General features: G+C 39.6%; 2 protein-coding genes and 1 long non-coding RNA gene across 3 annotated transcripts; 2 read left to right on the forward strand and 1 right to left on the reverse strand.

Moving 5' to 3' along the window:
- Positions 1–107: 107 nt before the first annotated feature.
- LOC127362222 (uncharacterized) lies at positions 108–1804 on the forward strand. The gene is made up of 2 exons (XR_007884399.1): positions 108–314; positions 935–1804. It is a non-coding gene; the product is annotated as an uncharacterized LOC127362222 (long non-coding RNA).
- A 4174-nt stretch (positions 1805–5978) lies between these two features.
- Positions 5979–17346, forward strand: si:ch211-149e23.4 (uncharacterized). The gene is made up of 14 exons (XM_051397681.1): positions 5979–6141; positions 8470–8787; positions 8943–9251; positions 11592–11873; positions 11960–12116; positions 12882–13051; positions 13166–13447; positions 13586–13888; positions 13976–14260; positions 14397–14559; positions 15194–15354; positions 15513–15588; positions 16775–16802; positions 16914–17346. Exons 1-14 carry the CDS (start codon positions 6075–6077, stop codon positions 17061–17063), a joined length of 2751 nt encoding a protein of 916 aa, XP_051253641.1. The 5' UTR covers positions 5979–6074; the 3' UTR covers positions 17064–17346.
- A 356-nt stretch (positions 17347–17702) lies between these two features.
- Positions 17703–23503, reverse strand: rrp8 (ribosomal RNA processing 8). Its single transcript, XM_051397682.1, has 7 exons — positions 23101–23503; positions 21369–21630; positions 20378–21269; positions 19307–19436; positions 19114–19220; positions 18923–19019; positions 17703–18374 (listed from the first exon to the last, which is right to left on the reverse strand). Exons 1-7 carry the CDS (start codon positions 23203–23205, stop codon positions 18261–18263), a joined length of 1707 nt encoding a protein of 568 aa, XP_051253642.1. The 5' UTR covers positions 23206–23503; the 3' UTR covers positions 17703–18260.
- Positions 23504–24746: the final 1243 nt, after the last annotated feature.

Below are 24746 nucleotides of genomic sequence, written 5' to 3' on the forward strand. Positions count from 1 at the left end.
TTAAAGGATCCAGGAGATACCAAGTAGTAGTTAGTGCAGGGGTGTTGAGTGTTTCATGTGAAGTTCATATTTCCCATTTGCAGTGTGTTGTAGAAAGCAGTGCCAGTAGTTCACATTCTAAATTATGAATTTAGATTTCTATGTATTTGCTGTAGTTTTTGATGTAAGATTGGGGTCACACCAGATGCATGATATAGAAGGCAGCCAGTTTAAAATGTGGCTGCTATCAGGATCACATGTCACATGTCATCTGCAACTTACATCCAACTCAGGCCTGCTGCAAAGAAAATCCATCTGCTACACCTCAACAAACCGTAAGTACTTTACTTTTTTTAATAAGAATAAAACATATGAGGTGCACTCATCACCTCATAGTTGCTGACAATGAATGCAACAACTGCCATTTCAGTCTGGTTGCATGTGGTCTCACCTCTCCCCTCATTTCCTGTCATTTCTCTACTATTATCAGCTCTCTAATAAAGGCACACAATACTTCACCTCTTGGATCGTGTTTGCATCCAACACTTCACAACAGTGACATCCTGAGAAAGATGATGTCATGGAAAGTCGTGTTGATCTGGCAGCAATGTTTTAACTCTGAACATGTGAATTTAAAGCTGTTATATTTCACCAAACAAGCCTTTGTAAGTCTTTAATTTTGGCGTCCAAGTCGTCGTCAGAGCGCTGCAAAGCAACCGCTGATCGACCTTTTCGCGCGGCCACTACTGGAAGTGGTTACTGAGGTGTGGCCTTTTGGTTCTGCAACAATACAACAACAGCTTTGTGGTTTCTGTATAAAAACAAGATATAGTAGGATTCAAGTGTTAGTCCCTTAATCAATTGTGTATCATGACGGAAAAATGACCGCAAACTTTAGGTGCAAGAGATCTTGATTTTGGGCCTTATGAATTTTCTTTTTTATTTTATTTTTTAGTATAAATGGAACCATTTCCTTGGACCGGCTTCAGGAACTCTCCTCCTCCCCTGATGGGAGTTGTACAGGTTGCATTAGCACAGACTCACAGCCTGCTGGTTGAAGAGTCCTGTTGTGGGGGAAGCCAGGACTGGTGCCAGGTCTGGAGGGGTGCACAGGCCCAGCCATGCTCAGCACGTCCCAAACAACCGGTGCACGAACCAGAGCCATCTGCTGTCCATTTCACTTACATTCTCACTTGATGCTCTGCCAGCGGCTCGCTTTTTTCACCCCTGGAACGAGACTAATCCTCCCGTCCTCACATGAGCCACCAAAGCTTCGGGTTCAGCTGGCCGGACACCGTGGTTACCCTTCTGATTTTTGCCTGAGAAAACAAAGAGCTATACTTCCCCGAAAAGTATTTCAAAGCAGTATCATTTATCACAAACCCTCTTCCGAGGTCCATCATCTACTTACTGTAATGACCAGATTTGCCTCTCTACTCTTCATGAGTGTATCTGAGTAATTCCCATCAACTAAATAACCATTAAGCACTCAGCAGTTCAGCCTCAACTGTTGAAGTACATAAATGGCTCATGACCTGAACATCATATGCATCATCTTCAAGACTGGAGCATCACTGTTTGAGTAATTTCCACCAACTAAATAACCATTAAGCACTCAGCGTCCTGGGCTCCTCAACCGTTAAAGCACACTGGGACATTAGAGAAGAAGAGATTGATCAGAGACGTTATGAGTCATACAGAGAAAATAACAAACCTGCTGCAGGAGTTTTTTTCATCATTTTAAACTATTTATCCTGTAAAGATGATAATTTATTAATTTTTTACTCTCAGTATGCTTTGCAGTTGCATTAAACTTTCTATTCTATGCTGCATTTCAATCATGTGAATGTATTTAATGAGCTTTCAGAAGTTTCCTGGCAGTTGTGGAAATTATAAGAAGCGGTATTTCAATATGAGTCACCTTATGCTATAAACACACATCAGAGTGCTCGTAGAAAACGACGATTCATCAAGAATCACAACTCTGTGTGAAATCTCCATTTTTCTTTTTGGGTAATGTCATACTGTTGAATGATGCATTTGAAAAGCATTAAACATAATGGCACTTTAGAAGGTTGTCAGACAACAAGTCATAAACATTCATGAGATGATTATGATTTATTATGGATGTATAATGTTTTATAGGGGCTGATAAAATGCATCAGCAACCATTATGTGCTTTTAAAAACAAGGTCAGGATGTTTTGTCAATGAATTTAAGTTGTGAGTGTCCTTACATGCATTATAGATACATTTAAAATACAGTAGTCTTATGAAGGCGTTGAAAGTGAACAAAGGTGTTGTGAGCGTGCAGCTGCTTTCTGTGGTCAGCACCTCCTCATCAGAGTTGGTGCAAATACAGCACTTGTTTGTCTGCAGAAAGTACAATCAGTCAATCAATCGATCTAACCCACTTAAACCAAATCTTAGAAACTTATACAAATTATCAGGCAGTAGATGATAAAAGGGCAATAAAATCAATAAGAATATTCACCTGTTCATAAAAGAAAACAAAAAAAAAACATGAAAACCAAAGCAGAAAGCAACTTTTCTTTTACTTTTTACTTCAATACATTTTCTACTAGTTGCTTTGCAGGTAAAAGTTTTACTGACAAAAGGTCAAGCAACCCAACAGTGCATACAGTTGTATCAAGTAGTATTAATACAATAATATCATATATAAAATAATATTGCACTTACTTTTGAGACTGAGAGATGTACATTTGGCTGATAATACTGTATAAAACTTAATAAGCAAGTGCAGAGCTAAAAAGGTAGATTTCAAAGGAATACTGAACATTTGATAAAAAGATCAATACCACTTTTACATCTGTTCATAACATATGAAGTTACAGTGAGTAGACTGTTAGCTTAGCTTAGCATAAAGACTGTAAGCAGGGAGAAATAGCCAACCTGGCTCTGGCAAGAACTTGTTTCTAACACTTTTTGTGCATATTAAACAAACATATAACATGTTAATCAGAGAGCTTCAGGCACTGGTAGGTGGATTTTGTTACCTTTGGACAGAGCCAGGTTAGCTGTTTCCAGTCTTTATGCTAAGCTAAGATAACAAGCTGTTGGCTTCATATTTTCTTGAACAAACATGTGAGTGGTATCGATCTCCTCATCTGACTCTTGGTAAGAAAATGTATTATTTTAAGTACATTTGGATCATAATATCTCAGGACAAAAAAACCTTTGGAGGTAAAGCCAGGCTAAAAATGTAAGGCTGTTCCAACACATTGAAGCATAAAAAAGCTGCTTCACCAAGAAAATAAAAATTATTTAAAAGTAAAGAATCAATGTGAAAGATTTAGTGGCCCCTAGTGGTGTAGTTGCAGACTGCGACTCCCTTGCTTCTTCCTCCCCTTTCAAAGTGTAAAGGAGAACGACCCTATCTAGACCCAGTATTTGGTTTGTCCTGTAGAAACATGGCGACCTCCACGGAAGGCGACCTGTGGCTCATTCTAAAGTAACAAAAACACAACAATTCTTATATTCAGGTGATTATACACAAATTAAATCATACCTATGAACATTATATTCCATTTCTGCCATTAGATCCTGCTAAAAAGTTACACACTGGACCAATCTTTTTCCTTTATTCCTATTTGTTTTCCAGACAAGGCCAGTGAAATAAGAGGCCTTTCCAACCAGACTCTCTGTCCTGTCTCTGTGGCGCAGACCACACGTGCCTTTTTCAAACGTGAGTGGTATTAGATTGTTCTTCAAGATACAGTATGTAATCCCAGAGAGAGGTGCGTGCTGATGGTACTGATACATCTACTTTCTTGATTTCTCTTTGTACACGAATGCCAGCAGTGTCACAGGCCAATACTGGTATGTGACTCAGATTGATAGTGGCATATCAATCAAGTTTCGTGTCAGTGTGGAATCTGTTCAAGGGCCCTTGCGTGTGTGTTGGTGAGTGTGTGTGGGAAGGCTGCAGGGTTTGGTGATAATTCAGCCGTAAATGAATAACAGCAGGAAGAGATGATCAGTGATTTTCCTCCTCTGAAGAAAGTGATGATAAGGCTCCACGGAGTTAAGTAGGTTACCACACAGCCTTTCACATCCAGGTTTGCTGGTGCTTTACTGCACACACATTATTGCTGGCTGATCACCAACCTTTTTTTTTCCGTACTGAATTTCCGCATGTGTGTCCGTTGAGAAAATGATAAAGAGAAAGCCAGCAAGGTGAAAGGGATGCCAGTTGGACATCTGTGAAATCTATACGTACCTTGTCTGTGAAATGTTAACAATTCATTGTCAGTAAAATGCATTAGCTTGCAGACAGTAGGGCACACCCGGAAAAGACTGAAGGTTTCCAGACTCCTTCTCCAAACTCCTCTCCATCTCCTACCTTCAGGGAATAACCACTTCAGGTAATTTAATTAGCTGAAAAAATGACCACCAGCTCCACGTTCATGTGATTACACCGGGTTTTAAGAGATAAACTTGACTCTGTGTCAAGTGTTTGCCCTCCAAATCAAATGTTGCGTGTAATTTTTTGATAATAGACTGAACTGTGTTTTACCTTCCGGAGATAAAATCTTCTTACAGTCAAAAACAAGTCAGGGAGCAAGACTGGAAATAATAAGAGTTTTAATCTCTCGCTTTGAGGATGCCGACAAAACCTCCCCCATTTATATGTGCGGTTAAGAAGCTGATTTCTGTTATTTGTAATTTAAATACTAATTTGCTTTCTTTCATCTGCTTCTAAATTTGTCTTATTAAACAAAATAACTCAATAACAAAATAAAAGAAACTCAACAAGGAACCATGATATGATACTTGGCTTGATTAAGTCTTGGATGCCTATTTTCTAAAAAAAAAAAACCCTTTGAAGACTTTCAACTGGAGGTTAAGGTGAGAGGTGCATGAAATAACTACCTTTTAAGGGATTAAACATCTGAATTTCATTGTGAACAAACAAAAGGTAGGCCCTAAATGTAGCTGATGCTCTTTCCTCTGCTATTGATTCTGGTGTCTAACTCCTGAATTTAAGGTCTATTTAAGGGCCTTAGCCTCTTACCATGCAAAGAAAGACCCGACTGAGGCTTTAAATTCAGCACCATAAAGGAGATGTGTGGATAAAAAGGCACTGGAGGCTGTTTAAGGCATGTTTGTGTAGTACAGGCCCTGCTGCTGTTGTGTGTGTGAGAATGTGTGTAGTAGTAGAGAGCAAAAGAGGATGACACAAGTATTTTTCTTTGTTGTAAAACCCACTTTCACAGGATACAAAAAGTCTCACTACCGGTGCCAGTTTCATAACTATGATTCAAAAAGCCGTTACAAACCACACACAATCAAAATGTGATTTTGAGTTTCTTTTTGGTCAGGTCATTTAATTCACTGTCATCCTATACTGTGGCTTTGGTGACTCAACACTAAAGTTGATCAACTTCAACAGGAAATAAAAGATGGCACATAGACTGTCCTGAAATGCTGTGCAATGCTGAGTCCCTGCAAAATGTCTTTACTTTTCTCACCTACATTTGCAGTTTTCTTAGCAGGGTGACAAATTGTGCTCAGCAAATAATTCTGACTGGAGAAAAAACACACAGTCTCAAAGTGAATTAGAGGAGCATTATGCCATAAAACAATACCCAGAAGTGAGTGATTTCCCAAACTGCAGGGCATGAGCAGCAGCGAGCTGTCTCGCAGACAGGCCGTCTCTGAGTGCCCCAGCAGGGACAGGATGGTATGAATGATGCATGGCTTTACCACTTCCCAAAGCGCTGTGCTATATGAGGTGGCTGAGTAACTGAACAGACACATAGTGCATGTGAAACAGAATCAGAGAGCAGATACTGAAATGTGCACCTACTCTGATACTGTGCACAGAAGCACAGGTATAGTTTCAGAAAACAAAAGGGAGAAGCGGTTTTACACACAGCTACGTGCATGTGTGTGTACACATCCATAAGGTGGGGGTATGAGTGGCAGTACGCACAAAGACACATGCACAGACGTCAGTGTCAGCTGTATGGGTGTGTACCAAACCATAAGCTTAACCACAGAATACACACTTTAAATACCCTTTTATGCCTGCCATACAGTCAGTCCAACTTTATTTCACTCAATGACACCATCATGGGATGCTCAGGGCTGCTGATTTTGGGTCTTGTCCTAAATGTTGCTCACTGCTTGGAAAGTCTGGGTAAGTCTGCAGGGTTACAATCCGTCTGTGACTGTCAGCTGTTTATGGGCTTATTTTACTGGCCCTTAAGGTCTTGTTTAACCTGTGGCATTCACACTAAACAGGGCTGCTATGGTTTTCCTAAGTGATTAGTCCAATTATAAATGCACACAGGCAATAAAACCACATGCTGGATGCATATTGAATGCACTAAATAATAACTATTTCTGCAGTATATTGCTGATGACATGTTGGTATTGTCACTCTGGCAGTTCATTGTTATTGATCAGTGGTGCCACCTAAAACCACATTAGATTCTTTACAGCCTTTTAAAGTTAATATATGAGGGTCGTTAAGGGTTTTTTTCTTGTGTAAGGGGAAAACCCTCTGCAGGCTACACTTATTGACAGATCCTACTGCATAGTTTTCAGTTTGAAGTCTTTGTGCCTGCAGAGTAACTGAGACTCCCAGCTGGAGATGAAAGTTGAACTTGTGAAAAAGCTTTGTTTTTAAGAGTCGAAAGTCTTATTTGTTTACCACATCCCCAGCCTGCAAAGGAAAGAGTTGCTGTGTATACCACGGGTGAATGGTTGCTGTTTGGTGAGAAATAGAAGCCTGTGGGGCTCAGGAAATATGATGCAGTGCATGAATACCTGATTTCTTTCTCAGTTATTACTGAGTTTGTATCCTTAAGGTGTGCCTTTTCCATGCTTGGCTGACATTTATTTTGGCAATAACCTGCAAGGGCAAATGAATTATGAACCCACAAGGCATAATTGAACCTGTACAGCATATTTATTTCTCTCCCTCTGTGTCCTTTCCTCTTAAAAGGCTTTGGAGTCTCTCCACATTGTTTCCATTTGTTGTGATGTATAGTAAGACCAACAGCATTCCAGCATTCAAACAGTGTTTGATGCAAACAGTTTGGTTCAGACTGCAGCAGCTGGCTGTGGGTTCAATAGTTTTCCATGAAGCAATGCAGCAGCAAATTGCCATCATTTCACTCATCATGTATCTAAAGGTGAATAAAACGTTCTTGGCTTTACCTGGCCAATAGAGCAAACTGTGTCCTCAAGTGCACTTTGATAAAGTCAGCAGAGGAAGCAGGATAAAAAGGACTTGGTATGCATTGGAGTCTGCACACTGTCCTTTCTGCAAGTGCTAAAACCTGTCAGCTTCTATTAAATGTCCTTTCCTCTGAAACCTCCCCTAATCATGGCTGATTTCTCAAGTGTGGACGGAAGAGGTCGTCGGTGTCTGGGTATAGATCAGGGCGTAACTTTTGGACTGTTTTCATTTCATTAACATAATGGAGTCTTCTATTAAATATACACTGAGGGGACAAGGCCACATTTGTCAAGTGTCACTGTGTGCAAAAAGTCTAATTCCAGTGTTCACTAATTTTGAGTATTAGACAGCTACTTCATCTTTAACTTATACTTTCATCAAGTTGTTTGGGTTGCAGCTCCATGTGTTTTTAGCAGTGTGGCTTTACAATGGCAGCGTGGGTCAGTCCACCACTTCGGTCCAGAGTGAAATATCTCAACAACTATCTGATGGATTGCCATGACATTTTGTTCAGGCATTCATGTTCCCCAGAGGATGAATCCAAATGACTTTGGTTATCCCCTGACTTGTCATCTAGCACCACCAGCAGGTCAAATGTCTCCTTTATCCAGTGAACTATCTCAACTTCTACTGGATAGATTGGTGGAAAACACATATTCATGGTACCCAGAGGATGTAACCTAATAACTTTGATCATGCCCTTACTTCTCCTCTTTGTGATTCATTTGTTGAGGGAAATTTCTCAAATTTAGTTTAAATATTCATGTTGCCATCAGAAGGAATTCTAATAACTTTAGAAAATGACCTGACTTTTCATCTAGCGCCACCATCAGGTTAAAATTTTAATTTGTCCAATACAGTTCCTTGGTTTACATACCAAATGAAGGTAACAACTCTTTTATATGTTTTTTTCATTTTCATTTTGACATAAGCATTTAATTTAAGCACAACTAGCTGTAGGCTCTTTGTGTTGTTTATATTGATTCGTCATCGGCACATTCTAATTATGATAACATGACTGAGAACCTCATAACCACTGACCCGGGTAGTCTGCCTCATCCATCACAGTTTCACTTAAGTAGTGAATCACAATGGGATGTGCAGAAACCCCTTTCATAGGCACAACAGTAGACATCTATCAGCGTCTGTCCGTCCTCTCAGGGAGAAGAACAATCGCATTTTCCCCCTTAATGCATTTCTGCTTTGCTTGTTTTTGCAATTTTAGGACTGTTCAGGTGGCTTTACGACCTCTCATTGTCATTGTGTTTTTCTGTGTCTCAGATGGAGAGGTGGAGATCACACACAACATCACAGCAGTCCTGGGAGAGGATGTGTACCTGCCCTGTAGATATCTGGGCAAGAGTGAGATTGAGAGTGCCAAGTGGAGACGCCAGATTAACTCTAAGCGTAAATCTGCGGGACTGGCAGGGTTTGATAATGGCCTGCCATTTAACCGCACTGGCTTCTCAGCCCCAGACTCTATCACCAACCTCACAGTTAAGATGGATGTGTCCAGTGTGGATGTAGAGGGAGAATACATATGTGAGTTTGAATCAACGGCTGATTATAATTCTGACAGCGTATTCCTCACGGTAGTAGGTAAGTCAAGCCAATAATGTTAGTAGTGTAATAATATAAAAAAATAAAGTAATGTCTAAATCTAAAAGGTTGCAACACCAGTCTGATTTTACTTGTTTGACCTAAGACATGCCTACATCATTTAAGGACATGTGTACTTGTTCCTCCAATCACAGCTCGGCCTGATATCCAGATCCAGGTGAATGCAGAGACCATAAACGGCTCTCACTACCAGTCGGTGCAGTGCTCTGCCGTCGCCGGCAGGCCTCCGCCTCAGATCAGCTGGCTAGTCAACGGCCTTCCTCCTTCAGATTACCCTTTTACTGTGAACGTGACTGATACTGTTCACTCAAACGGCACCTCCACCCTGAGCAGTATCCTCCACTTCCCCACCCACCTGCTGGACGAGGACAGCGTGACCTGTGTGATCAAACACCCGACCCTCCCAAACCCCAAACTCACCACAGTCAGGGTGGAAACGTACAGTAAGCTCACACTCACAGCTGAGAACGTTCGTGTTGTTGGTGGTTTTTGTTTTACATCTGTGTCGCCAATAAGTGACATATTGTATTGCATCACCAGTCAGAGTTTTGTAATCATGCATCATGACTCAGCACCTCACAACACGATAAGTTTCTCCTGCTGATTTTTCATGCTGGCTGTTCCTTCTCACTCTGCTCCACATACACAGTGACAGACCATAAATCACATTGCGCAGTGCAATGCATTCATGTGGGAATGCTCTCTTTCACTGGTGTCGAGCATATGGAGCATCATAATGCAGCAACAACCTCAGTAACTACTTAGTAACAATATCATTCCACAGTGCAGCATGCAGTCTGGTTACAGCATTTCTCCAGTTCAGTTTTGTTTTTACGAAAATAATTTGACTCATGTATAAAGAATGGTAAAAAACTCTTTTCAAAATCTTACAAAATTCAACTTCAACCAAAGTATTGATGATAGGTGCAAAGAAACAAAGAATCTTGAGTGAGAAGGAACTATAGACATCCAGCACACTCACTTTATTTAGTCAAAAAATGCTAAATTTACAACATTAAAGCTTCTCAATATTTTCATTCTGGATCAAAAGACTACATCTATATTAAAAAGAGGTCAGTCCTTGAAGAAATTATGGCCTGACTCTGCAGTTTCACTCAGTTCTAGAGATCATTTTGATGTATTTTTAGCTGTTTTTTTTGTTTGTTTTTCAAGCCCACACCTTTCTGTTTTGGTTTACTCTTACCAGCGTGTTTTTCAGTCGCAGCAGGCAGCTTTTTTGAGCAGAACTGATTAATCCACTGCAGGCAACCTGCACAGCACCAAACAGCAGACAGACAAAGTTAGCAACTACCTCGTGAACATAGTGGAGCGTTTAGCGGCTAAAAAGCAAAGACATTTCCCTCAAGAGCAAAAAGAGAGTGAATATTGGAAATTTGTCAGGTGTCCAGAAACATGACTCCAGATGAATGATAATGTTGCTCTGTGTATGCTGAATGTGTAAATAAGCAGTTGTTTGCTGACTTTCTACTGCCCCCAAGTTGCAAAAAAATATGATAACGCAGATTTAAAATTCAATATTTAAATAAATTTACAGATTTATTTTTCTTTATGTGTCATAATTATTCTCTAGCTGACAATTCATTTAAATACATCTTTAAGTGAAACACGACTGTAAAACTATTAAGCAAAACTTTAGCACATACAACCCAGGCTGTTAAAAATGATACAAACACCAACACAATTTGGCTTTGTTGTCACCTCAGTATTTAAGGAACAGAAACTGACCCAGCAATGTTCAACCTCACACGTGGGCTCTGACTCTCATGGTATATGCACAGCCTCTAGCAAACACAAGACTAAATAAACCCAGTAAATACTCTTCTACAGTGCAGCATAATGCTGATCGATAGAACCCTTCCAGTTCGGCCTTCAACCTATAAATACTCTCATTGTACCACCATACCATACTAACACAGATTACATTTACTTCCAAAAATTTACATTTACGTTTCAAATTGTTCTTGAAATGCCCCCTGGTGGTCACAGCTACTCACTGGCTGACTTGCTTTTGAATCTGTCCATACGTGTTAAGCTTTCTGTAGTAAATTAAGTAGTTTACTTTGTTTGTTTGACTATGTTTTTGAAATGGCATCCACACTTTAAATCTCTGCATGGATGCAGTAAATGTTCATACAGCAGAATTTATGGTAACGATTCCATTAGCGTGAGCCAGGCCAGCCAGCTCGTTTGTCCATGATACATTCACACTCCGGTGAAGTATTGCAGCTTGGGGTTAATTTCCAAACTGCTGTGGTTAAATCCGCACTAACTGTAGGTGTTAACAGATGGAATTTTTAAAGCCAAAGTGCTTTAACTCACTTTAATCGTACATACTTTCCCCAGCAGCCGAGCTATTATCAGGTGTTAGCTTACTTCTCTTACTCATTAGGGATGGCTGGCTATTGTATGACACTACCACTTTTATGTATTTGATAATAGACTCTGATCTCTGCTGATTCCCTGTATTAAAGCCTGTGGTTCTCTCAGCATTGGTTGGACAGCAGCTGGGCCAGACATCTGCTCTCAGCTGCAGCCCGGCCAACAGATGGGACAGGTGATAAGCCCAAGTCAGCACTCTCCAAAACCCAAGCAGAAGCCCCTCACGGCCTGTGTTTAGCTAACATTCTGCTCATCCGGCCACAGCTTCCCATTTAACAAAAACACCCTGAGCTTCAACTTGCTATCTGACTTTTTAATTTGCTGGAAAAAACATCAGACCTTGAGAAAGAATAACTCTTCTCGCCTTTCTTCCTGCTCTGCAGCGAGGCCAAATGTGACCATTAAAGCAGAGATGATACAACAAGGAGGAAGTGAGTTCTGGGTGGTCTCTTGCATTTCGTCTGGAGGGAGACCTGCCACTGACATGTCCTTGGCTTTGAACACCGATGAAGAGCTGCAGACAGAGAACAACACAGACTCAGACATACAAACAAGCTCAGTCTTCCTCCCTGCATTAGTTTATGAGGGGCACAATGTCACCTGTGTGTTTGACCACCCCAAATTTACACAGAAAGTGTCACAAGTCATCACACTGCCGTCTTTTTGTGAGTATTTCACATGCAGAAAAACACTGATGATTGTGAGGAAGAAGTTGCAGTAAACAGAGATGTGCTTTCTTTTTATTCTGCAGATTTGTCAGGAGGTCAGCTGTTGAACTCAGAGGAGGGAAGCAACAGTGGTGACTTCCAAGATTCTGAATATTCAGAGCTGCAGGAAGGACAGACTGACTCCTTCATCAGACTGCCAATCACTGGGAATGTGCCACGTTACAATGTTACCTGCAAAACGTAAGAAATATTTGGAGTTAAAGGAGAAATGTACACATAAAGTTCAGTTTTCATGGAGAGTACTACTCAAACCTGTGAGAACAGTAACTCTTCTGTTGATCTGAAGGAGCTTAGAGTATGAAAAAGTCTGTCAAAGACATAGGAAAATATGCTGTTGAGCTGCATAATGGGAAATATAGGATGATTGATCCAGCATTTTGGGAGTTTGACCAATTCTAGGGACTTTTAGCAGCCTTTTGTGAGTTTTGGAAGTGTGACATTAAATCTCTGGCACAACCCTTTAAGACAGAATGTCAACTTTTTATTACTTTAATCAGCGATATCTTTTGTGTCATTGTTTGTGTCACTCAATACATGGTTGGCTGTGGAGACAAGCCTTATGTTAAATCTGGCAACTTCTGGCCTGTAAATTTATTTTTTCTGACTTATTTTTTTTCTTCTTTTTGGTTTTGCATTTTCATTTTTTTTCTCTCTCTTTCACATTGAAAAAAAACAAAGAATAATACGTTGGAAAATACTCAGAAACAGATGATATTGGTATCACTGTGTTGTCCCTGTGTACATATAGACTGAAACAACCTACATATCTTGTGGAGGATGTGGTAACACATTCGGTGGCACCAAACCACAAGTGACAGACTGCAGGATACAGATTCAGACATGTTTCCTGAATGAAATAATAATTTATTCAACATTTAACTGTAATATAACTGAATATTAGTAAACTGAAGCATGAATTCCTCTTTGCTTGTGTTTCCCCTTCAGAGATGATGGACCCTTGCCTGAGGGTGTGGAGCTGGTTGGCAGCAGCCTCAAAGTTCAGGGTCCTGTGGGCCATCGGCATGCTGGCCTGTATGAATGTTTGGTCTCGTATCACCATCTCCAAGCAACGCTGAGGTTTAATGTCACAGTTAAACCTCAAGTTATACAGCCTGGTAGGTGGGAATCCTTGCATATATTTCTTAAAAGACTTTCATGAATACATTTTGAATTTTCTGCATTATATGAAATATTGATGTGGAACATTCTGTCCGCACCCTTCCACTCAGTTCCTCCCACAATACGAGTTGATTCGCAGACCAAAGATGGACGCAGGGTGATTGAGTGCTCAGCAGCTGATGCTGTTCCTGCAGCCAACATGTCCTGGCTTCTACCAGAGGGTGTGTCTGGAGTCTCTTGGTTCAATTTCACTTCTCATAATGGAAGCCACTCTGTCAAGGGAGTTTTATTCCTCCCTGCCTGCTCGCCTTGGAAGCTCACTGCAGAGTGTGTGATAAATCACCCTGCATTTGAGGAGCCAGAGAACAGGAGCGTAACACTCCCTCGTTGCGGTATGTTCAACAAATCAGGCGATTGATAATTTTGTCTGAGTAGCGGACATATTTGGCCGTGTAAGCTCACTATAGATTTAATAGTTTCTCTAAAGAAATTTCTCACTTCCTGTGGTTTAACTTCTCTTTCTCACGCAGCTCCCCCAAATATTACCATCAACTCCAGCACTGAGTGGAAAGACGGTCACAAGTACACAAAGGTGGACTGCTCTGTGGAAAGTGTTGCCCCCGCAGCAACCATAACCTGGCACGTTGAAAACAATGACAACAGCATCAGTTATGTGTCAGAGACTCCAGAAGATCGGGCTGATGGACTGGTATCGGCCCATAGTTCTGTGCACATCTTGTCTTCTTTGTATTCTGGTCAGAATTTGACCTGCATGGTGGAGCATCCGAGCCTGGAGGCACCAGAAGAAAGAACAATACACATTCTTGTGCACGGTACGTTATTTCTTTCTTTGAGATATTTCTCTCTGTGACACACACACAAACTCACACAGCTGCTCATCCCCTTGTTTTCTTTTTCAGAAGCCCCTCTGCTGAGTGTGTCTGTGGAAAGACAGCACGGCTCTACCCTCTGGCTGGCAGTGTGCGAATGCAGAGGGGAGGGTGTCGGGCGGAACCTCGCCTGGGTTCTTCCCGAAAATGCTAAAAGCCAAACATCCCTGCAGTCAGAGTATGAAGGCAAAGTCCTGAAAGCCAGGCTGACCTATCAGTTTCCTCTGGCCCTTCATGAGGGGCAGGACCTCACCTGTATCTATCATTTCGAACATGGAGCAACCGAGAAGAAGAAGATTCACATCCCCAGATACTGTGAGTTTAACAGAAACAATACCTCTATGAACACCTGTATACTTCAGTTATTGCAAATGTCAAAATTCACATGAATGCATTGGGAGATCCAAAGATACAAGGTTAATTTTCAAGGTTCAACTGTCTTTTCATGCAGACATCTCCGCTGTGAGAGTCCTAAACCACACAACTCCTCTGCAAAGCCGCTACGGTGGTGAACCCATCAAACACAGGCTGGCTCTCCAGGAAAATCATCACAACCAGAAAATACTGCTCCGAGTCGAAGGCAACATGCCAGAGTACAACCTCAACTGTAGAAGGTGGTGTATCCTCTATTATCTACCACCAAAATATTGGGAGGAAGCACCTGCAGACACAGTGTACTTTACAAATTCATTGTTCTCCCCATTTAAAGAAGCTAATACACTTGTAATGTAATCTAAATGTAAATTGGATTGTTTCCACAAAATGGATGTCAGTCTTACATTAAAGTATACATTTGGATTATTACTATATTTTTCTTATTGTCAACAAATCCCATGAAATTAAAAGACCAATAAATAACAATGAAGTATTGTCTGTGCATCCAAACCCTTCCTCTGTACCATAGTTCTACTTTTAAGACATGAGCACTGTAGGCTATTTTCAGTCCATCTCAGGCACACATCCTGCTCCAGTAAATACTCACTAGAGCACCAAATGTGTATTAATCTGCAGCTGAAAATAGCCCCAAACAAATGCACATTTACTCCTGTTACATAACAGCTAAAACGAATCAAACTTCATAATTTTTGTGCTATTTTGATGATTTGTGCCTTTGGATAGATGAACAGATGGGCTTGGAATCGAGTGACACATTGTTTGTTTTGGTATTTTCAAGAGATTTGTTCACAATAAGAAGAATATAAAAATACTTCCAGCCTTCTCTTCAGCTAAAAGTTGCTTGTGTTTCAGGAGTGATGGCTCATTTGTCCAAATGGAAGGGCTTGCAATGGTCTTCCAGTCAGCACTCACAGAGCTGGACGAAGGCCTGTACACCTGCCAGGCATCCTTCTATCACCACACGGCCACAGTCAACATTCAAGTGGAGGTCATGAGCGAGGACAAATTGTTTGGTGAGTACTTAACCATGTTGTATTTTCCATCTACATTCATAAAGTGGAGTAACCTGTTTACTCTCTACTCTATATCTTCTGATCATATCAGCATGCTGAGGTATTATCAGACTCCAAAATGTGTGGCATTGACAGCTGTGTGTATGCATGTGTTTCAGCACTGGTGACCATGATCTGCATATCCTCGGCCTCGGCTATTATGCTTATGCTCGTCGTCACTCTCTGGGTGTGCTGGTGAGTTAAATGCCTCCACAGGTGACAGGTTGCAGCTCTGCAGGTGAAGTGTTGACGGGCAAATGAGGGCAACGCTGCTGGCGCCATACAATTCGAGACAAACAGGATGCGGCTCGCTAACCCTACTCACCAAAACCCCAGTATCCTGTATATTATTCACAAACAGGAAGTAATGTGGCTGAATGCAGACAGGTGCCTCTGCGAACCGCATACCCTGCTTGTAGACAGGTAGAAAATGTTCCCTTTATCAGTGAGAACAACAGATTTATTTTCCAGTTTCCTGCTCTGGCTTTTAGCAGTGTTACTTCTGGCACTTTTTGCAGTAGACTGCTGTTAGTTGGCTCATTATCACCAATGCCACATTGCAAAAACAAAGGTAAAAGGTTCAAAAAGTCCACATCTTCGGAAGTTATTAGTATAATGAAATTCGAGCTGCCATTCATCAGCAAAAAAAACCCCCAACATCTCCATCTCTTAATCTTATTGCTGTTGGAAAAAATCAGTGAGTCACTTGTCTTTTACGACTGATGTGAGATATCTGTCACCATCCAAGAACTGTTTATGGTTTCTGCCTGCAGAAGTTTGCACATTTCCATGTTCACTGCCAAATCTAACTTCTCTCAAGAATGTTTGTCAGGATCCGATCGGGTCTCGCTGTGAATAAAGCCGCACCGTGCGGCACAACAGTGGTTCAGAAGCTATTTCAATAGGCCTTCCTCTCTGGTCAGAACATTTGGTCAAGGTGCCATTGGTTGATAGAGCCTCGGTCCTATTATCCCCCGCTCCAGTGGGAGGCTCCTGTCAGGCTAATTTGGGAAGGTCAGTCGCACAATGTACACAAGAAAACATGACTCCCCAGGAGAAAAGCTATTTTGGGACTAACATCAACCCCCCTCTCAACCTCCACTCCAATACTGGGGACACTTTTTGACAGCAGCAGATCTTTGTTGAGTTGATGTCACTGAGGTCATAATGTACAAAGTAATCTGCTGCCTGTGACATGAAAGATCAATGATGAGGACTCGGGTCACCACTCGTCTCCATTGATATCCCTGTCACATTCACAGCTGCAACTTGACCATTTGAACTGACTCAGTGTCGCAGTGCCATCTAGTGGTGATATTTTGCACGACAAGTTCCTAAAAAGAAAATTAAAGGAATAATACAATTTTGTTTTGTTTCACAGCATAGTCAGTAACAAGACAAAATATAAGGTGAGAATTTATTCCTCAGTAAAAAAATTCTTTGCTCACGAAACCAAAATCAATACTCTCTTTAACCTTTTTCCTTCTCTCTTGCTGCTGCACGCTCCCTCTGTGATCCAGAAGCCGGAGTCTCTCTCGGCCTTGACAACTCTGATGCAGGAGCCTGGCTCTCCTGAGGTGAAGAAGCCACCGGTGACAGAAAAAGACGGCCAGCAATACACTCAGCTGGTCAGTTACTCCATAGTCATTGATGTCAAGAGCACAGTGTGAAGACAAAAGGTGCTTTGATTTCTCATTCAGCTTCAAATTGTGCACAATTAGATATGAAGGCTTACTGGAACTGCAGCATTGTTTATGATCCGAGTGTATTTTTCAGCATTAGACGTGAAAGGATCCTCTGTTTATGTTCTGAAATATGTTCTTTAGTTTTGATTGATTGGCATTAATGATTTTAAATACATTACTTTTGCACTTTTTAATCTTACTTGAATTTTGTACTGTATGCACATTGTATTTTTCCAGTATTTGTCAATAAAATCATCAATATATCAAATGTTTTCCTCAATTTGCTGTTTTGTTTCACTTGTTACTGAATGACTGCACTACAACAAACACATTTCCACATATAGCAAAGGATGACTGACAGACTTGGCTGTGACTTTAGCTAGACACCATCTGCCCTTGTGATGTCTTTAGTTGACTACATTAGTGAAGGACCATCTGCTGTGACAACAGGAGTAACACTATAAATAAATCCTCACACAGTGTACATCCAGATGCAGACAGACTCAGACGCTCACATTAGGCTGTGGTGTTGTTACACCCTCTTGTGGCAATCAACTGAACATACAACTGAATGTCACCATTCAGTCTTTGCACTCAAGTCATCCTTTAAAAATTTAACTCAGAATCCCTTAAAGATTTATTTGCTCTTAAAATGTCTTACAAATACAAATACAAATACAAATACAAATAAAAAGCTATCTTTCAGTGTGTAGAAGGTTTATTGCCACACAACTGCTGTAATTTCCAAGAAAAAATGAAAACAATTGAGTGTTAGAGCCCCTAAGAATACTTTATCATAAAGTCAAAACACAGATTCATTTAAAAAATGTATATATTTGTTATTTATTCAAGACATTTTAGCATTTTTCAATTGAAGAATCTTAACATTTAGATAACTTTTGGTGGTCTGTATAAAGTGTCCAGAGTCTTATGTCACTGATCATCTTAAACTGGAGACAATCGAAAGTAAAACCTGCATGCTCTTGGATACTGATGGCACATGATCAGAGAGCCCTGTATGACATGACACTTCATGTACAAATAAAGCACATAATTCAACTAAAACCTGGGAAGAAAAAAAAAAACATTCCAGAGGCTTCAACATGTAGCCACCAAGAACAATGTACAACTACTGCTTTGAACAGTAAACCAAACACAGACACTGAGTGAACTCGTATCACATTATCTTTTCTTGTAGACACAAGGCTTCAACTGCAGCCCAAATTTCTTTTTATTTTCTGGAGCCTCTCCCGTCTTCAGTAGTTCAAAGGAGTAGAAATGAGTGTTCTCTGTGTCCTAAAGAAAAAAAAGCAAAATCGTTCTTTACATACGATCAGTCTCTGGGCTGAGATGTTTTATGTACAACTGTACTAACTTTGCTACCGGCAATCATGAGCCTAAACTCTCCCTCAGACTGAGCTGTTCAGAAATGATGCTCATCTACCTTTAACACATTTAACCAAGTCTCTCTGCTGTCAACAACAAACCAGTTTACTGAATATTCTTTTTCACTTGAGGTTTCCCCGCCCACAGCACCATAGCCACACGCTATCAATAATGAAAGATGCAGCTGCCAGCTACTAACTCCCTCTTTGAGCAAACTGACTTCTTAAAAAGGCAAAAGTTATGAAACCTGTTCTAAACACGTTGTATATTTTTGTATGATTAATTTAAAAGGTACATCTGGAAACAAAAAGTGTAAAATATAGATATTTACATTTACGTTTCATCTTAAAAAAGTGCTGTGACAATGCATGCGCTAAATTTATTCAATAATTTAAAAGTAGTACATGAATAGGAGAGTGTAAACATGGTCACTAATGTTATCTTATTTGTCGCCTCACCATGGACACCAGCTTGAATCCCAGACTTGCCAGCGCAGTGACGAAGCTCCGCACGTTCTCGAACCTACTCGCCACTTCTGCGATTTTAAGGACACCCCTTAACGAAAAAAATTGTGTAAAACAGTTATACACACATAAATTATATATACAAAACAGCGACACCTTTACTGAATCAGTGCTACATGTTTTACCCCGTCTTTAAAACACGATTAGCCTCTGCTAGAAAATCAGCCAGGTTGGTTCCCATGAGAGAAAGGCAGAACACGGCGATGTCCACAGAGCCATCACGAAGCGGGACCTGCACACAGAGACAGTGTGCGTTTTACTTTCTGACAATCACACACACTGTACGTAAATTAGCACGCAGGAAAATGGCAGACTCACGTTGGCCATGTCGCAGACTGTCACAAGCTCACAGGTAGCTGCCAGGTCGAAGCTGTGCACTTTGTTCTTCACACTGCGCGCTATTTTACAGTCACCGCAACCAAAGTCTGCAACTACCAGAGAGGAAGGTCTGAAATAGAAGATACAATGTGGGTTTACAATCACTCGATATTCAGCTGAAAGGAACATGTCACCTTTAAAGTTATGACGAGTTATGATCTACACAGATACACTAATGTTGAGCATCTTCTCACAGCAGCCAAATGAAGAATAAATGAAACACATACAGTGCAGAAAAGTGTAAAGAGTGGCCCTATTTTAGGACAGGACACTAAACCAGTGTGTCTAACTGACAGGGCTGTAACTATGCATTTAATTATACTGTATTAAAGCAATGCAAGGATCGGACTGTGCACCCACACTTTCTGGTCAGAAGGTGTTGAATCGTGCAGATGCTGAGCTAAAGGACACAGAATCTCTTGTCTTTCTCCCGGTTGGGTTGTAAAGCACTGGCTTTCTTTAATCGGAAACTATATGCAGCTTAGAAAGCATTCGAATTTAGGAAATATGGTAAAATGAATTCCCAGTCATGAAGCACTTCTGCTGTTATGAAAATGTATTCGACCCAAACTCCATCAGCACACACTGGACTTAACTGTGAGTTTTGTTAATTAGAATATTCCTTGAAATGTGTTGAGTTTGAATGTCCAACAAACCTCAACAGAAATGAGAAAAGGTCTGAACAAATGTGTTGATTTCAGACATTAAATGTGTAACAAATTAATCATAGGTCCACTTATTAGGTTTTTGTAGCTTCGAACAGCATCCCACAGTCTTCTTCAGCGACTGGAGCCGGCTCAAATCATGTGTAGTGTGAGACTTCATCATATTTGTTATGATGTGACCCAAGCTCTACTCTTTGGTCACCTGAGGATTCCCGAGCCAGCTCCAGACCCTGAATGCAGTCTGTATCGACCCCGATAAACCCATATTGGTCGATATCTACCTCACAGCATTCCTCAAAAGGTGCAGAGTTACATGCAGGACATTACATGAACTGTAATATCTCACTTTTGACGAATGTACGAGATGATGTCATCCACTGGATTGGCGGGCCACCTCTGAACCTGCGCCGTGTATCCTCTGTGGTAGATCCCGAAGGCCTGCGGATCCTGCTTGAACATGCGCTTGGCCTCGCCGCTGGTCGTGCTGTACAGAACTTCATTAATGTAGCGGAAACGAGCCGACTCCAAGCGCTGCTCCATGCGGGACCTGAGGGAGGCAGAGCGGTCCGGTTTTACCTCTTCTTCCGGTGCCGCCGGCTCATCTTTCGTCTCTGCAGGAATCTCCCGTTGGTCCGTTTCCTGGCTGCGGAGCATTTTCCGTAGCTTCTCTCTTTTCAGACTCAGTTCTTTGCTCAGCTCGGGTTTCGGTCTTTTCAGGGGTAGCTGGTGCTGATCGTCTGTGACCTCCACTTCAGGGTCATCTGCTTTCTGTTTTGATCTATCAGCTGAAGATTCAGTTGCACCTTTTTCAACTTTGCTACCCTTTGTTTTCTTCTCCTTTGCAACCTGCTGCTTTTCTTCCCTGAGTGTCTGTGTTTCTGTTGGATGGGATGTGTCAGTGTCCTCTTCAGTCTTTTTCCTTTTCTGTGGTCTATGCTCATTTTTCTTAGCAGCTGTCTGGCTGATTTTTTCACTGCTGTTATTGCTGCCATATGAATCTGTTTTGACGTCCTCCTTTGTTTTTTGTTTCTCTGCCGATTCTGATTTCTTGACTTCCTCCGCAGGCTTATCCTGTCTGTATTTATTTTTACAATTCCTCTTGTTCTTCATTTTGTTTTTCCACTGTTGTCTGTTCAGTTTATCTGTGCTGTCTGGTTTGTTTATGTTCACTTTAACAGATTCTGTCACTTCTTCATCCTTTGTCTCTCCCACAGATGTGTTTTTTACTTTCGGGGCCCCTTTAGAAAGAGAGAAAATGTTATCTATCAACATATTTCTGTTTCTGAATCCATTAAATACTTATTAAAACTCTAAAATTATGAACTGAATGAACTCACCAAATCTGTTGTCTTTCTTCCTCTTCTTTGCTACAGGTTTCTCCTCCTTAACAGTCCGATCCAAGTCGCCATTCTCTTGCTGCTCTCCTGTTGTCTCCGCTTGCTTTCGCCTTTTCCTTCGCTTCTTCCTCTTCTTACTGTGCGACGGAGCCACTTCTGTCTCACTGTCGCTGTCCTGCTGACGGTCGTCGCTCTTCCAGTCTGGTACTGACCCCAGAGTCTGCAGGGTCCGCAGCAGGCTCTTCTTCCCAACAACCTTGGACTGATCAATACAAATCATATAATTAGTCTTTTAATTGGTTTTAACACTGTACCAAGACCTGTCTGTTTAATGGCTTCTTGTGCTACAGTTTTTTAGTTTAATATTGTATTAATATTACATTTGCTGTTGTTATGTTGCCAAATTTGCTTGGTAAAGGAACATTTTTGTCTTTGGTATCATGTGTTTATTTGTGTGTATGTCCACACTTATACTGTATATTTGTTTGTCTCTTTATTTATCTTTTTCTTATTCTGTATAACTGTGAGATATGAAATGTTTCCATGTTTGACTTTCCCCCAGAACAGGAATTATTAACAAAACAAACAAACAAACTACACATCAGTTGTTAAACTTCCCGACTATCCTCTCTTCATTGTGTTTGCAGACATCATCTGATATAAATCAGACTCATTAAAACTTCAGTGCTCTGGTTGGTTGTGGCTGAACTAATTTGAACTGCATATTGTGTGGGAAATTAACGCATAAAAATTATTATTCTGGGCTTTTATTTGCTTTAATCACTGCACTCAACCTGCCTTTATTTGGAGCAGACAGACCTTTAAACTCTTCCTCAGCAAAGATGGGAAATAGTAACACTATGTTTATTTAAATCAGTATGAATATTACATAAATAATTACACTGTCAAATAACATTATTAATTACAAATAATTAATTTAATCATTTGATACTTTGGTGGTGTGTAGCACGCCCATATTGACATGAAGTTTAAACATATTTGTGTAGGTGATTTAAGCAGCTTAGAATTTACTCACAACGGGCGACCTGGTGGTCTTTAAGAGGTTTTATACAGTAATAATACACAATTTCTATAAAGCCCATACCAGGTGTCTGAGTGAGCCATTGAGTGCAGGTAAATATAACATTTTTATCATGTAGCAACATTAGAAACAATGTTACCTCTGAGAGAGATTGTTCTTCTTGTGACTAAATATTAGAGAAAGTGGTTAATTTACAACAGTGGGAGAGGTCAGGAGGACAGACAGTATCATTATATATATATATATATATATATATATATATATATATATATATATATACACTGTCAATGTATAGGACGCTTTAAAGCACAAACACAGTGAAGATGTCTTTCATTGTGCACATTATGAATCAATCTTTGTTTTGTGTAACATGCTCTGAGCATTAAAGGTGTGTGACAACACTGTAAAAGTTGTTTGTCTTGTTGTCTTGAATATTTACCACAACAATACTTTATAAACTGATTTGGTTGTTTTTAAAGTGCTTAACAAATAAAGTTGGATTGGATTGGATATGTAAAATCCTAATTTGAATAAGAACTGCTAAGTTAGGTAACGTTAGCTCTTAAATAAATGTAGTTATGTGAAAAGTAGTAGCAGTAAATTAGGTGAATTATTATTATTAGCACATAATGAACACGGACAGGGTCCCTAATATCAGTGCAACTAAAACTAAATGTACATTGAAGTTACCTTGACATTTGAGTTGCTGTTCGCCTTTTGGGGGTTTTTGAAGACAGATTTGCTCAGGACTTGAGCGTCTTTCTCGTCATTCCAGTCTTCATCCTCATTAAACATGTTTCCCAGCAGACTGTAAGGAGCACACACACCTCTGTAAATCCCTCCTGGAGACGAGAACAACCCCGGTAGTGTCTCTTCTTCTCTTCTCACCGCGCTAACTCTGCTAATTCATCAACTCACCGGTTCGTCTCCACGGCAACAAAACCAGGAGAGTCACGCGACAAAACTGCTTGTTTGGTTGTTTGTGTCAAAATGTTTATTTTAATTTCTATAAACTACATTTAATGGCTGCGGGAATTTCTCGTCAAGAGCAAAAGCCACGTTGGTTTGTCTCATGTGCGTGAAGGAAGCAAAACAGAACTACAAGACGCGTTTGGATGACGTATGCACAACAGAGACTTATGGGACATCGAGTTTTTCGTAGTTATGAAACTACAGATAGATTAATAATGTTTCTGTTGTTATTCGAGATTTGTATTGTGCAGAATTTAACCAATAATAATAATAATAATCATAATCATAACAATACATATAATAATAATAATATATATAAAAAAATAATAATAATAGTAATAATAATAATAAAAACCATAATTATACATATAATAATACTTATACAAATAATAATAATAATAATAATAATAATAATAATAACAATACATATAATAATAATCATAATAATAATCATAATAATAATAATAATAATAATACATATAATAAAAATAATAATAATAATAATAACAATACATATAATAATAATCATAATAATAATCATAATAATACATATAATAATACTACTACTACTACTAATAATAATAATAATAATACATATAATAATAATAATAATAATAATAATAACAATACATATAATAATAATCATAATAATACATATAATAATAATACTACTACTACTACTAATAATAATAATAATACATATAATAATAATAATAATAACAATACATATAATAATAATAATAATAATAACAATACATATAATAATAATAATAATAATAATAATAATAATAATAATAATAATAATAATAATCGTTTATAAACCATAATTTTCCAACATTCCCCCACAGATTTATAAACAAAACAAAAGAAATATATATATTGGGATATTATAACTATTCTCAAAAAAGATCCAACCTTAAATAAAACTCATTTAGATGTAATTACCCAATCAAATAAAACATACCATAAACGCACACACACACACCCACACACACACACACACACACACTCACATATACTGTCAATGATAAACACACTCACCTAAGCATCTTACATCAGGTTGTATTGCTACTTTATACTTGCATAAGTGTATTTATACAGTAATCTTTATATTCTATAGTATATGCGCTTCATGTCATATGTTTTTGTTATTGATGCTTTTATGTTTTATAATTAACCTGTGGTATTGAAGACAAAATATTTTTTGACAACATTTTTTTTTTAGGCCTAATCATAAACTTGAAAAAACTTTTCAGCTGAGGACAATGGTGGAATGTACAAAAAGGCCTTAATAAATACGTGCACATTTACTTGAGTCTTTAATTTCCATGCCACTTTCTCCTTCAACTCCACTACACAAGCGG

Source organism: Dicentrarchus labrax, unplaced genomic scaffold (assembly GCF_905237075.1).
Source record: "Dicentrarchus labrax unplaced genomic scaffold, dlabrax2021, whole genome shotgun sequence".
Classification (NCBI taxonomy): Eukaryota; Metazoa; Chordata; class Actinopteri; family Moronidae; genus Dicentrarchus; species Dicentrarchus labrax.

Excerpts from the sequence above, each read along its gene's own strand:
- si:ch211-149e23.4 (XM_051397681.1), top strand. The coding sequence starts at position 6,075 with ATGGGATGCTCAGGGCTGCTGATTTTGGGTCTTGTCCTAAATGTTGCT. Across the intron at positions 11,874-11,959 it reads CATCACACTGCCGTCTTTTT|ATTTGTCAGGAGGTCAGCTG; the intron begins GTGAGTATTTCA and ends TTTATTCTGCAG. Across the intron at positions 14,560-15,193 it reads TACAACCTCAACTGTAGAAG|GAGTGATGGCTCATTTGTCC; the intron begins GTGGTGTATCCT and ends CTTGTGTTTCAG.
- rrp8 (XM_051397682.1), bottom strand. The coding sequence starts at position 23,205 with ATGTTTAATGAGGATGAAGACTGGAATGACGAGAAAGACGCTCAAGTC. Across the intron at positions 19,437-20,377 it reads ATCTCGTACATTCGTCAAAA|ACCTTCCTCTCTGGTAGTTG; the intron begins GTGAGATATTAC and ends CTTCTATTTCAG. Across the intron at positions 18,375-18,922 it reads GATTCAAGCTGGTGTCCATG|GACACAGAGAACACTCATTT; the intron begins GTGAGGCGACAA and ends TTTTTTCTTTAG.